The sequence below is a fragment of the Conger conger genome, chromosome 10, assembly GCF_963514075.1.
Source record: "Conger conger chromosome 10, fConCon1.1, whole genome shotgun sequence".
NCBI classification, from domain to species: domain Eukaryota; kingdom Metazoa; phylum Chordata; class Actinopteri; order Anguilliformes; family Congridae; genus Conger; species Conger conger.
In genome coordinates, this window is record NC_083769.1 from 51,131,583 (window position 1) to 51,145,198 (window position 13,616).

Genomic DNA, 13,616 nt, shown 5'->3' on the forward strand with positions numbered 1-13,616 from the left:
GACTCAGTGTGGCCGTTAGCGGTCCTGAGGGTCACACATTCTAACCTCCGCGGCATGCCTGTGAGATCGGGGCGCGGTACGACTTCTGAAAGTGAATGTTCAAGCATCTCGCTTTTCTTAAACTTCATTAATTCCACCCTTTAAGCCAGATTTGAAGAGAATGTGTGACTGAAATAAGTAGAGACCAGACCCACCCCCCAGCTGCGTTAAGGTAGCACCACTGCACCTGAACTCTGACCACCATGAATAATCATCATGGCAACTCATGCAGTGAAAACAAGGGCTAAAGAGACATGGCGGTCCCCAAAGGCGGTGTGTGTGTGTGTATGTGTGCATGCATGTCTGTGAGTGTGTGTGTGTGTATGTCCGTGTGTGTAAGACAATCTCATGGTCTTTAAGGGTGCTCTTCCGTTCGACCCAATTCTATTGATGGCATCCAGGCTACAGATAAGTTATGCACTTTTGGTGTCAGAAGAAAGCCAGTTTATGTTGGCCGCATCATCCCCGGGTGTCAAATAACCTGTTTGTGTCAGGGCGGGAGGAGGGCCAGGGCGAGCGGAGAACGGGACAGGGCAGCACCGCAGCGCTGGGAGGAGCTTCGCAGGCGGAGCCCCGGTGAGATGCGGCCGGGCATCTACACCTCACAGTGCGCGCTGGAGCACCCGCGGAAGTACACTCACCTAGCAGGCATTTCGGACGGGGGAGACGCCGTTTACACCACAGCTGCCCCTCAGAACTGTCCATTAGCTCGGCGAAGTTGTTTATCTTTCAACAATTTAGTCTTTAGCCTATATAATTGACCCTATCGGGCTACATTTCAATTTAGCCTACATTTAATGTTCTGCGTTTCAGTCATAAGACCGGAAAAGTGGGTCTAAGATCTACTGCTGCTTTCGGTTAGTGAAACTCTGATTTCTCTCTCGCCTCTGGCTCCAGAATTTATTTGGGGAGCTGTTGGTACTCGGTGGCAGCACCGCCGGGACTGATTCAGCCGACGGATCGATGTAATGGGGGTCAAGGATAAAGGAAGGGGTTAAAATTGTCTTTACCCTTGACTGTGCTCCACACATCTACGGCGATGGCACCGGGGATCAACTGGGGGGTCTGAAAGTGTGCACTTGAACGGTCAGTAAAATTGTCTTATTTCTAAAATTGTTTTTTGGGGGTTTTTCTATCCCCATGTTTGCTGAAGTGGGTTCACTGTTCGGCCGGTCGAGCCCTGCTGCAATAACACGGCTAATTCGACACTGGCAGTGAAGAGGATGCTAAACTAGCAGATTTGAGCTTCACCATTTGGGTAAAAAATAAAGGCGCTTAACACCTAGCAAGGCACATAAAGGTGCTGAAATTGAGTATGTGTAGCATATAAACACGATGTAAATCCGGTGCACGTAAACAATGCAAGGATGGATGTGTGTAGGCTAGGCTATAGCTTTTCCCCATTCGCAGGAACAGGTGTATCTGGACGATGTATCTAGCTAGCTAACAGCAGTGTTGCATTCCAGCAAAATCCTTTCGGTTAGCTCTGGGACTTGTTTTTATTTTTTTTAGACAAAACCAAAATATGTATTGTAGCTTGCTAGTTACGTCGACAGCGGTCTAGATATCCTAGTAAAAACACACTTGATAAAAATCTATATTATTTACAGCAAGTGGATAAAGGCCGTATAAGGCCCCACTAACGTTACGTTAGGGTTTGGCTAACGTTAGCTGGTGAGTTCTGTAATCGGTTAGCGGCTGTCCATGCTGGTCTTATCCCGGATTCATGCATTGCTGACTAGTCGCATATCTGTCGTTAAAAGAGCCACTTTGTGGATTTATAGCTTTGACAAGCAGCCGATGCTCGCGGTGTAATGTGTCAACCAGGTCTATCGGCTGGATGTAGCCACAGGTAGGCTACTGTTCGACTTTCAGACAGAATGTTGCTGTTTTGGATGTGATTGTAATGTTACCGGGCACTTTTGAACAAAGTATGCGCGTTATGTAGCTAATATTTTTATGTAATTGTTAATATTTTACAGCGAACCATTTTGCGTGGAGCATCGCCCCATTTTCCAGGGTGACCTCGGCTTTGAATGCAACGTTAACTTAAAGCGTCAGCTGCATGGCTCTCTTCGTAGGACAATTATATCTCCATAAACATTTTATGTCCCGGGCATGTGTTGAGCATTTTAATAACGTTGCGTGTCAGCTGGAAAGTTACGAGCATTTGGAATGTCCAAGACATTTAGTTAGGCTACCTGCAAACAGCCTTACACAGGAAACAAGTGTGTTAATAAAGGCGAATGAAGAACCGTCCGTCAATACACGATTAGCAGCGTTTAAGATTGATTTAATTTCTAATGACTCTGTTTGTGAACTGACACGAGAAACCAGTTTGGCCGTTCGCTATTCTTAACTAACTGCTAACGCAAACGTTTTCTCTCCATCCCCCGAAGGTGACGTTAAATCCGAACATTTTTTTCGGCGTTAATTTTGATGTGCGCCTCGCCCGTGGTAGGCTACTACCGCCGTTTCTCAGACTCCGGTTTCCCATGGAGAATAAAACTCCCCCATTTTACGGTGCTCCTCCAGAGCCATCCCCGATGCTCAAATTAGACAATAATTTCACCAGGCAGTTAGATTGTTTTTAAATACTAACTATAGTTATAGTGGGTTATCACGTTTTGCCGGCGACCGTGAAGCGATGCCACTGCAGTGTAGCCGCCTGAACAGACAGGTTCTGACCTGCTCTCGTTGTGCCGCATTCACTGGGGGCACTACATGAGACTTTAACCGGATTCCACTTGTGACTAAGGGCTTTGTCCGGACACATAATCCACAGCTAGCCTGATTAATGAACCATAACCGAATGGGTAGGCCTGTGCATGTCTGTGGGAAGCACTTTACAACATATAAACTACACTACGGCGTTTCCGCCAAGTAGGAAACTTCTGTTATCAAAGAGGGGAAATCCAACTGAGAGATTATTCCTTAATGATTCATATTTCTGTCTCTGGAATTTCTGATATAAGGCACGTTTAGCCGAATACGCGGGACTGACGGCCCTGGAATGAATGGATTTGGATAGCTACAAAAATGATCGACAGACTCAGTGGCGAGAGAAAGCAGATTAGTCGAAAACAGCTGTGAGCTTATTCATGCTGTAAATATTTGCAGTGATTATGTAGACTTTGTTTAGATGCTGTTTTGCGCAACTGAAAGTGGACTTTCGCTCCAAAGAGGAAAGACATTTGGAGCCCCTTGTGTTGGTCCCTTCTGTAAGTCGGTATAACGGTGTACGGGCACAAACTCTCGTTTTTGACGTGATTGAATCATGGCACATTTCTTGTGAGACTCATTTGTCATTTGACTCATGTTTCAGTTCGCACTTTCATAGCCTATAACATGCCTGGATGGAAGGTGGTTGTTATTAGTTTAACATTTGCATTCTTATTTATGTTTTGTTTTATCGACGCTGAGTGGAAGCGCAAAACCTCAGTTGCAGATTGTGGTTGTTTCTGTAGCCTAGCGATCATTCTTGCCGTTTATGATCTTATTTTTTGAAAACCTAAAATCCATAATTCGTCATGACGCAGAAATGTAGTTAAGATTACGATATGGCTGGAGACTTGATAATTTGCCCTGCGAATTGACCCCTCTGTACCGTGACGTTGGAAATGATGAGGACGATTATTATTTTTTCAAATGCAAGTGAAACCCATTCATTTAAAAATGGTGATGTGTAAATAATTTCTGCTGCCCAAGACCCCCTCCGGTCAGACATACCGTATCTGTAAATGAATAAATCAATGAATGCAAATATAAGATGTGTGTAGGCTATAGGCTGTGTCACCTTGGCCCAGAAATGGAATTCGAGCTTATTTCTGGGGGAAAAAATCTGATTCGTGGTTATATATTCGAATGTTAAACGGCCTCAAAATGAACATGAATCTGCAAAGGTAATTTTCTGTTCTACTTTATTCCACTAGAGCGCAACTACAATCCTGGTTAGTTGAAAATATTCGCCGATTCCCATATGAACTTTCTTGAACAATACATTACCAATAAATTGACTCGTCTGAAAGTCAGTACCACAGATATATGGGATTATTTGGCCATTTGCTTACGAAACATTTTAAACTATTTAGACCAGTGGTCCTCACTCCTGGTCCTGGAGAGCCGCAGGGTGTGCTGGGGTCCTCACTCCTGGTCCTGGAGAGCCGCAGGGTGTGCTGGGGTCCTCACTCCTGGTCCTGGAGAGCCGCAGGGTGTGCTGGGGTCCTCACTCCTGGTCCTGGAGAGCCGCAGGGTGTGCTGGGGTCCTCACTCCTGGTCCTGGAGAGCCGCAGGGTGTACTGGGGTCCTCACTCCTGGTCCTGGAGAGCCACAGGGTGTGCTGGGGTCCTCACTCCTGGTCCTGGAGAGCCGCAGGTTGTGCTGGGCTCCTCACTCCTAATATCAGCTACCAATTCAGACCCAGGAAAGCAGCGGCGGTATGCTCTGAAGGGAGATGAACACACCCAGGGTTTATTTGTGCAACCTGGCTTCACCGGTGCTACAAAGGTGGTCCTCAACTTGCTAAGTGAAGATGGGCTTTGTTAATTAAGGGCTGTGCACGTACCTGTCAAAGTGCTGGTGCACGTTCCCGTCAAAGTGCTGGTGCACGTTCCCGTGGTGGTGCAAAAATGAGCCAATAGCAGTGCAGCATGGGCTGTAAAAATATTTAATAGGCTTGTGTAAATTTGTTAACTTCATATAGGCTATCATACCATATCATATTTCAGAGAATGGCTCCAGACCTGTCGATAAATGCTCATTTAACCACACATCACTGCAAAAGACCTGCAAAACAAGAGTAACAGACAGGTCTAGCTGTTTACAGGACAACAATGCAGCATAATTTAAGCAACAAAGACCTACATGGCAGAGTTGCCGGAAGAACTTTCTGGTCACCACCAAAGAAGGTGTGTTTGGAGATAAAGGGTGAAGCCTTTGTAGAAAAGAACACCTTGCCAATTGTGAAGCATGGAGGTGGATCCATCATGGGGGCACAGGAAATATTGTGTGAGTGGAAGGAAGAAGGGATTCCACCAAATATCAAGAAATTCTAGAGACTAATGTTCCAAGGTCAGTTCAGACATTGAATTTGAAGAGAGGTTGGGTATTCCAGCAAGACAAAGATCCAAAGCATACCTCAAACTCAACCATGATGCACATCCAGGAAAGACGAATGAAGGTTTTGGAATGGCCACCACAGTCCCCAGACTTGAATATTATAGAAAATCTGTGGGGAGATCTCAAACATGCTGTACATGCAAGGAGCCAGAGCTGTTCTGCCAGGAAGAATTATCGTTGTGATTCCACTTTCAGTGTGAGGCTGCAGGCTGAGGTAGTTGGCTGGCTAACTCACACCTCCAGCCCCGGTGTTAATGTGAGTGAGACAGCTAACTCACACACCCTGTGTTAATGTGAGTGAGACGGCTAACTCACACACCCTGTGTTAATGTGAGTGAGACAGCTAACTCACACACCCTGTGTTAATGTGAGTGAGACAGCTAACTCACACACCCTGTGTTAATGTGAGTGAGACAGCTAACTCACACCTCCAGCCCCCTGTGTTAATGTGAGTGAGACAGCTAACTCACACCTCCTGTGTTAATGTGAGTGAGACAGCTAACTCACACACCCTGTGTTAATGTGAGTGAGACAGCTAACTCACACACCCACAGCCCCTGTGTTAATGTGAGTGAGACAGCTAACTCACACACCCCAGCCCCTGTGTTAATGTGAGTGAGACAGCTAACTCACACACCCTGTGTTAATGTGAGTGAGACAGCTAACTCACACCACAGCCCCTGTGTTAATGTGAGTGAGACAGCTAACTCACACACCCTGTGTTAATGTGAGTGAGACAGCTAACTCACACACCCCAGCCCCTGTGTTAATGTGAGTGAGACAGCTAACTCACACACCCTGTGTTAATGTGAGTGAGACGGCTAACTCACACACCCTGTGTTAATGTGAGTGAGACAGCTAACTCACACACCCTGTGTTAATGTGAGTGAGACGGCTAACTCACACACCCTGTGTTAATGTGAGTGAGACAGCTAACTCACACACCCTGTGTTAATGTGAGTGAGACAGCTAACTCACACACCCTGTGTTAATGTGAGTGAGACAGCTAACTCACACACCCTGTGTTAATGTGAGTGAGACAGCTAACTCACACACCCCAGCCCCTGTGTTAATGTGAGTGAGACAGCTAACTCACACACCCCAGCCCCTGTGTTAATGTGAGTGAGACAGCTAACTCACACACCCTGTGTTAATGTGAGTGAGACAGCTAACTCACACACCCTGTGTTAATGTGAGTGAGACAGCTAACTCACACCTCCAGCCCCCTGTGTTAATGTGAGTGAGACAGCTAACTCACACACCCTGTGTTAATGTGAGTGAGACAGCTAACTCACACCCTGTGTTAATGTGAGTGAGACAGCTAACTCACACCTCCAGCCCCTGTGTTAATGTGAGTGAGACAGCTAACTCACACACCCCAGCCCCTGTGTTAATGTGAGTGAGACAGCTAACTCACACACCCCAGCCCCTGTGTTAATGTGAGTGAGACAGCTAACTCACACACCCCAGCCCCTGTGTTAATGTGAGTGAGACAGCTAACTCACACACCCTGTGTTAATGTGAGTGAGACAGCTAACTCACACCTCCAGCCCCTGTGTTAATGTGAGTGAGACAGCTAACTCACACACCCTGTGTTAATGTGAGTGAGACAGCTAACTCACACACCCTGTGTTAATGTGAGTGAGACAGCTAACTCACACACCCCAGCCCCTGTGTTAATGTGAGTGAGACTGCTAACTCACACCTCCAGCCCCTGTGTTAATGTGAGTGAGACAGCTAACTCACACACCCTGTGTTAATGTGAGTGAGACAGCTAACTCACACACCCCAGCCCCTGTGTTAATGTGAGTGAGACAGCTAACTCACACCTCCAGCCCCTGTGTTAATGTGAGTGAGAGGCAGTATTGCCGTAGGCTGCTGTGTACATTGTACGTTTCTATTGATTGTGTTGTTTTGAGAATGCAGTCCAGGGCAGGGGTGAGGGAGGCTGTAGATGTGCTCCCTGGGTTGGACTCGCTGCGGCTTGTTAGGATGTTGCTGTGCCTCCTCCAGCCTGGGGGGTCCTTAACAGCATTCAGTCGTGTAACCGCTGTCTCCTGGAGGAGATCAGGCCTGATGTAATCAGATGTGCCCATTTTTATGAATTTTAAATCTACCTATAACTTTGGCAGATGCTTTTATCCAGAGCGACGTACAGTTGATTAGACTAAGCAGGAGACAATCCTCCCCTGGAGCAATGCAGGGTTAAGGGCCTTGCTGAAGGACCCAACGGCTGTGCAGATCTTATTGTGGCTACGCCGGGGATCAAACCACGGACCTTGCGTGTCCCAGTCATTTACCTTAACCACTACGCAACAGGCCGCCCTGTACTTACGCACACACTCACACACACTCACTCACACACTCACTCACACACTCACTCACACACTCACTCACACACTCACACACACACTCACACACACACTCACACACACACACACACACACACACACACACACACACACACTGTACGTACACGCATGCTGTACACGCACACGCACACACACACACACACTCACACACTGTACGTACACGCATGCTGTACACACACACACGCACACGCACACACTGTACGTACACGCATGCTGTACACACACACGCACACGCACACGCACACGCACACGCACACACACACAGAGGCTCTTCTCAGTGTGCTGGGATATAGGCCTGGGCTGTCATCATAATTTGGATTATAAATTCATACGGAAATAAGCAATGATTAAAATGCATGTCTCTGTCCAGAAACACTACCAACCTAAAAACATGTTACTGCCGAAAGTGTTTAAAAAAAAAAAAAAAAAAATTGAATATTCTCACTAATTGGCATTTAAAGAAAAACCTGACTAATTAGCATTTATTTAAAAAGACCCTTACTAATTAGCATTTATTTACAAGGACCATCACTCATTAGTATTTCATTGGAGAAGCTGACTAATTAGCATTTGTTTAAAAAGACCCTCATCCATAAACCCTCACTCTGTGTAATGCCCACTGTAATCTTTACACAATCTTTACTGTAACATGTTCAAACACTGATCTTTACTGTAACATGTTCACACACTGCTCACACACTGGTCTTTACTGTAACACGTTCACACACTGATCTTTACTGTAACACGTTCACACACTGATCTTTACTGTAACACGTTCACACACTGCTCACACACTGATCTTTACTATAACACGTTCACACACTGATCTTTACTGTAACACGTTTAGACACTGCCCACACACTGATCTTTGCTGTAAACGTTTACACACTGATCTTTACTGTAACACGTTTACACACTGCCCACACACTGATCTTTACTGTAACACGTTTACACACTGCCCACACACTGATCTTTACTGTAACACGTTTACACACTGCCCACACACTGATCTTTGCTGTAACACGTTTAGACACTGATCTTTACTGTAACACGTTTACACACTGATCTTTACTGTAACACGTTTACACACTGATCTTTACTGTAACACGTTTACACACTGCCCACACACTGATCTTTACTGTAACACGTTTACACACTGCCCACACACTGATCTTTACTGTAACACGTTTACACACTGCCCACACACAGATCTTTACTGTAACACGTTTACACACTGCCCACACACTGATCTTTACTGTAACACGTTTACACACTGATCTTTACTGTAACACGTTTACACACTGCCCACACACTGATCTTTACTGTAACACGTTTACACACTGCCCACACACTGATCTTTACTGTAACACGTTTACACACTGATCTTTACTGTAACACGTTTACACACTGCCCACACACTGATCTTTACTGTAACACGTTTACACACTGCCCACACACTGATCTTTACTGTAACACGTTTACACACTGCCCACACACTGATCTTTACTGTAACACGTTTACACACTGCCCACACACTGATCTTTACTGTAACACGTTTACACACTGCCCACACACTGATCTTTACTGTAACACGTTTACACACTGCCCACACACTGATCTTTACTGTAACACGTTTACACACTGCCCACACACTGATCTTTACTGTAACACGTTTACACACTGCCCACACACTGATCTTTACTGTAACACGTTTACACACTGCCCACACACTGATCTTTACTGTAACACGTTTACACACTGCCCACACACTGATCTTTACTGTAACACGTTTACACACTGCCCACACACTGATCTTTACTGTAACACGTTTACACACTGCCCACACACTGATCTTTACTGTAACACGTTTACACACTGCCCACACACTGATCTTTACTGTAACACGTTTACACACTGCCCACACACTGATCTTTACTGTAACACGTTTGCTCAGTTCGAGGTGACTGTGATTATGCTGGTGATTAATGAGGCCGTGCCCAGAACACATCCATTTTTTACCGGTCCTGAACACTGTTAAAGTTGAGGCAGCACTTTGTCTCTCCCTCGATTGAGTGTGCGATTGAGAGCGAGAGTGTCACCTCTAAGCTGTGTGTGTAGGTCAGTGTCAGTATGTGTGTGTGTAGGTCTGTGTCAGTATGTGTGTGTAGGTCAGTGTCAGTATGTGTGTGTAGGTCTGTGTCAGTATGTGTGTGTAGGTCAGTGTCAGTATGTGTGTGTAGGTCTGTGTCAGTATGTGTGCGAAGGTCAGTGTCAGTATGTGTGCGTAGGTCAGTGTCAGTATGTGTGTGTAGGTCAGTGTAAGAATGTGTGTGTAGGTCAGTGTCAGTATGTGTGTGTAGGTCTGTGTCAGTATGTGTGTAGGTCAGTGTCAGTAGGTCAGTGTCAGTATGTGTGCGTAGGTCAGTGTCAGTATGTGTAAGTGTGCGTAGGTCAGTGTCAGTATGTGTAAGTGTGTGTAGGTCAGTGTCAGTATGTGTAAGTGTGCGTAGGTCAGTGTCAGTATGTGTAAGTGTGCGTAGACCAGTGTCAGTATGTGTAAGTGTGCGTAGGCCAGTGTCAGTATGTGTGTGTAGGCCAGTGTCAGTATGTGTAAGTGTGCGTAGGCCAGTGTCAGTATGTGTGTGTAGGTCAGTGTCAGTATGTGTAAGTGTGCGTAGGCCAGTGTCAGTATGTGTGTGTAGGTCAGTGTCAGTATGTGTAAGTGTGCGTAGGTCAGTGTCAGTATGTGTGCGTAGGTCAGTGTCAGTATGTGTAAGTGTGCGTAGGTCAGTGTCAGTATGTGTAAGTGTGCGTAGGTCAGTGTCAGTATGTGTGTGTAGGTCAGTGTCAATATGTGTAAGTGTGCGTAGGTCAGTGTCAGTATGTGTAAGTGTGTGTAGGTCAGTGTCAGTATGTGTGTGTAGGTCAGTGTCAGTATGTGTAAGTGTGTGTAGGTCAGTGTCAGTATGTGTGTGTAGGTCAGTGTCAGTATGTGTAAGTGTGCGTAGGTCAGTGTCAGTATGTGTGTGTAGGTCAGTGTCAGTATGTGTAAGTGTGTGTAGGTCAGTGTCAGTATGTGTAAGTGTGCGTAGGTCAGTGTCAGTATGTGTATGTGTGTGTAGGCCAGTGTCAGTATGTGTGTGTAGGTCAGTGTCAGTATGTGTAAGTGTGCGTAGGTCAGTGTCAGTATGTGTGTGTAGGTCAGTGTCAGTATGTGTAAGTGTGCGTAGGCCAGTGTCAGTATGTGTGTGTAGGTCAGTGTCAGTATGTGTAAGTGTGCGTAGGCCAGTGTCAGTATGTGTGTGTAGGTCAGTGTCAGTATGTGTAAGTGTGCGTAGGCCAGTGTCAGTATGTGTAAGTGTGCGTAGGCCAGTGTCAGTATGTGTAAGTGTGCGTAGGCCAGTGTCAGTATGTGTAAGTGTGCGTAGGTCAGTGTCAGTATTATTGGTCAGGCCGTGTCTGTGTCTCTGGGCAGAAACAGCAGGTCACTGAGGCCCCAGCCATGCTGAGCTCTGCTGTAGAATGAGCTTTTCAAGGAAATCAAGTGCATTTAGTAAAAGCGCATTTAGTAAATACAGTGTGTTTACTGAATAAAGAGCATTTACTGAATAAAGAGCATTTTACTAAAGGTCACTGCTTTATGGGGATGGATTCTTATCCAATAACACTGAACAAAACTGAGCGTGTTAAACGGACATCATTGAGTGTGTGTGTGTGTGTGTGTGTGTGTGTGTGTGTGGGTATATTTTGTTGTCGTGTGTGTTGATTCTGGGCTGATGCTGACCTGGTTTCCCAGCATGCAGCGGGGCTGAGCTGAGTGAGTTTATAGTGAGTGGGTGTGGCCCAGGGAAGCCTCCCCTCCTGCCAATATAAACAATATGTATTCAGACAGCCTGTTATCGGCGAGGGAAAGTGTTTCCTGGAGGTCTGGAACGTTCCGGGGCAGCTGCCGCACATGCCCAGTGTGTCCCTCTGCTGCACATGCCCAGTGTGTCCCTCTGCCGCACATGCCCAGTGTGTCCCTCTGCCGCACATGCCCAGTGTGTCCCTCTGCCGCACATGCCCAATGTGTCCCTCTGCCGCACATGCCCAGTGTGTCCCTCTGCAGCCAGGACACTCCCTCTCTCCCTCCCCAGGACATGCTCTCTCCTTCTCCAGGAGCCGGGGTTGACAGTAGTTAATTTGTGGTAATGAAGGACATGTTCTAACGTGTTCTCAAAGCTGAATGACTTTTCCTGAATGACCACAAAACATCCTGTGACAATAAGCAGCAGAATTAAAACATGAGTGTGAGAAATGTGTCAAAGGGGCGATTGCTCTAAAATATGTGTTACCCGACTGCTCTGCTGTGGAATTGGCTGTACCCCTTCTGTACTGGGATCCACCCTCCTGTACTGGGACCCACCCTCCTGTACTGGGACCCACCCTCCTGTACTGGGACCCACCCTCCTGTACTGGGACCCACCCTCCTGTACTGGGACCCACCCTCCTGTACTGGGACCCACCCATCTGTACTCGGACCATTCTCATTGCTGCAACGCGTGCGTGCGTGCGTGCGTGCCTGCGTGCAAGAGAGGGATATCACCTCAGTGTTTTTGCTGCTCTCTCTCTCTGCTGTATTTGTAGTAGTAGTTTTTTGGGGGAAAGAACCTGTATTTGCAAAGTGTCCTGTGTGGGTGAGTGCCCAGTGCTGTGTTAGCGTAGCGGTTAGCAGCTGCTTCCTGGTCTTTCGCACATCTGTGTCTCATTGAACAGCAGCACCCTGGACTCCGCATTCTCTAATTAACTTCTAATTGGAAAATAAATTGGTTTGAAAGTTAAAGTGCAAATTTCTGATCTCTCTGTCACAATGAAAATGGCTGAAAGTGGCCCGACCTCTTGGGTGTGATTAACGTAATTGAAGGCGAGGTGCTTGAAGGTAACGCTGCCATATTCAATGAAGTGAGAGAGATGGCTGCTGCCGGATCTTTGCTGGGGCTCGCTCTTTCTGCGTACTGCTGCCAAATTCTGGTTAGTGTTTGCTACTGCTGCCTAATGCTACTGCTGTCTAATGCTAGTGCGGGTAGTGTTGGCCAATGCTGGCTAATGCTGGCTAACACTGATGCTGGCTAATGCTGGCTAACGCTGACTGTGACTGATGCTGACTAACTGGTTTGCACTGACTGACTGATTCTGGCTAATGCTGACTAGCACAGGCTAACTGGATAATTCAGCCACCTGCAATAGTGATGTTACCTGTGATAATTCAGCATTAGTGCTTTAGTGATGTTACCTGTGATAATTCAGCATTAGTGCTTTAGTGATGTTACCTGTGATAATTCAGCATTATTGCTTTAGTGATGTTACCTGTGATAATTCAGCATTAGTGCTTTAGTGATGTTACCTGTGATAATTCAGCATTATTGCTTTAGTGATATTACCTGGGGCGGCACGGATGGTGCAGTGCTACCTCACAGCAAGGAGGTCCTGGGTTCGAATCCCGGTCGGCCGGGGCCTCTCTGTGTGGAGTTTGCATGTTCTCCCCGTGTTTGCGTGGGTTTCCTCCGGGTACTCCGGTTTCCTCCCACAGTCCAAAGACATGCAGGTTAGGCTGATTGGAGAGTCTAAATTTCCCGTAGGTATGAGTGTGTGAGTGAATGGTGTGTGTGCCCTGTGATGGACTGGCGACCTGTCTAGGGTGTATTCCTGCCTTTCGCCCAATGTATGCTGGGATAGGCTCCAGCCCCCCTGCGACCCTGTTCAGGATAAGCGGGTTAGGATAATGAATGAATGAATGAATGAATGAATGATGTTACCTGTGATAATTCAGCATTCGTGCTTTAGTGGTTTTAGTTGGCTAGGTAAGCAGTGTTTTGATAGTTAACTTTGGTGACTTTTGCTCTGTTTGTTTGTTTGCTTGTTTGTTTGTTCAAAAAAAACCCAAAAAAAAACAAAAGGCCCTTGTCCTTATCTTTGTTGTACAGGTAGCAGTTGAAATTGTACTTACCTCTAGGGTCTTTCAGCCAACTTATCCTGGTTATGGGTATGCACTTTGTTGTACGTCGCTCTGGATAAGAGCGTCTGCCAATGCCATTAATGTATGTAATG

General features: G+C 46.4%; 1 protein-coding gene across 1 annotated transcript in view; it reads left to right on the plus strand.

Moving 5' to 3' along the window:
• Positions 1 to 293: 293 nt before the first annotated feature.
• Positions 294 to 13,616, plus strand: part of LOC133139599 (dystroglycan 1-like) — a 23,625-nt gene continuing 10,302 nt past the window's right edge. Inside the window, 2 exon segments of the mRNA XM_061259170.1 lie at positions 294 to 312; positions 534 to 615. Coding sequence (XP_061115154.1) covers positions 294 to 312; positions 534 to 615 — 101 coding nt within the window.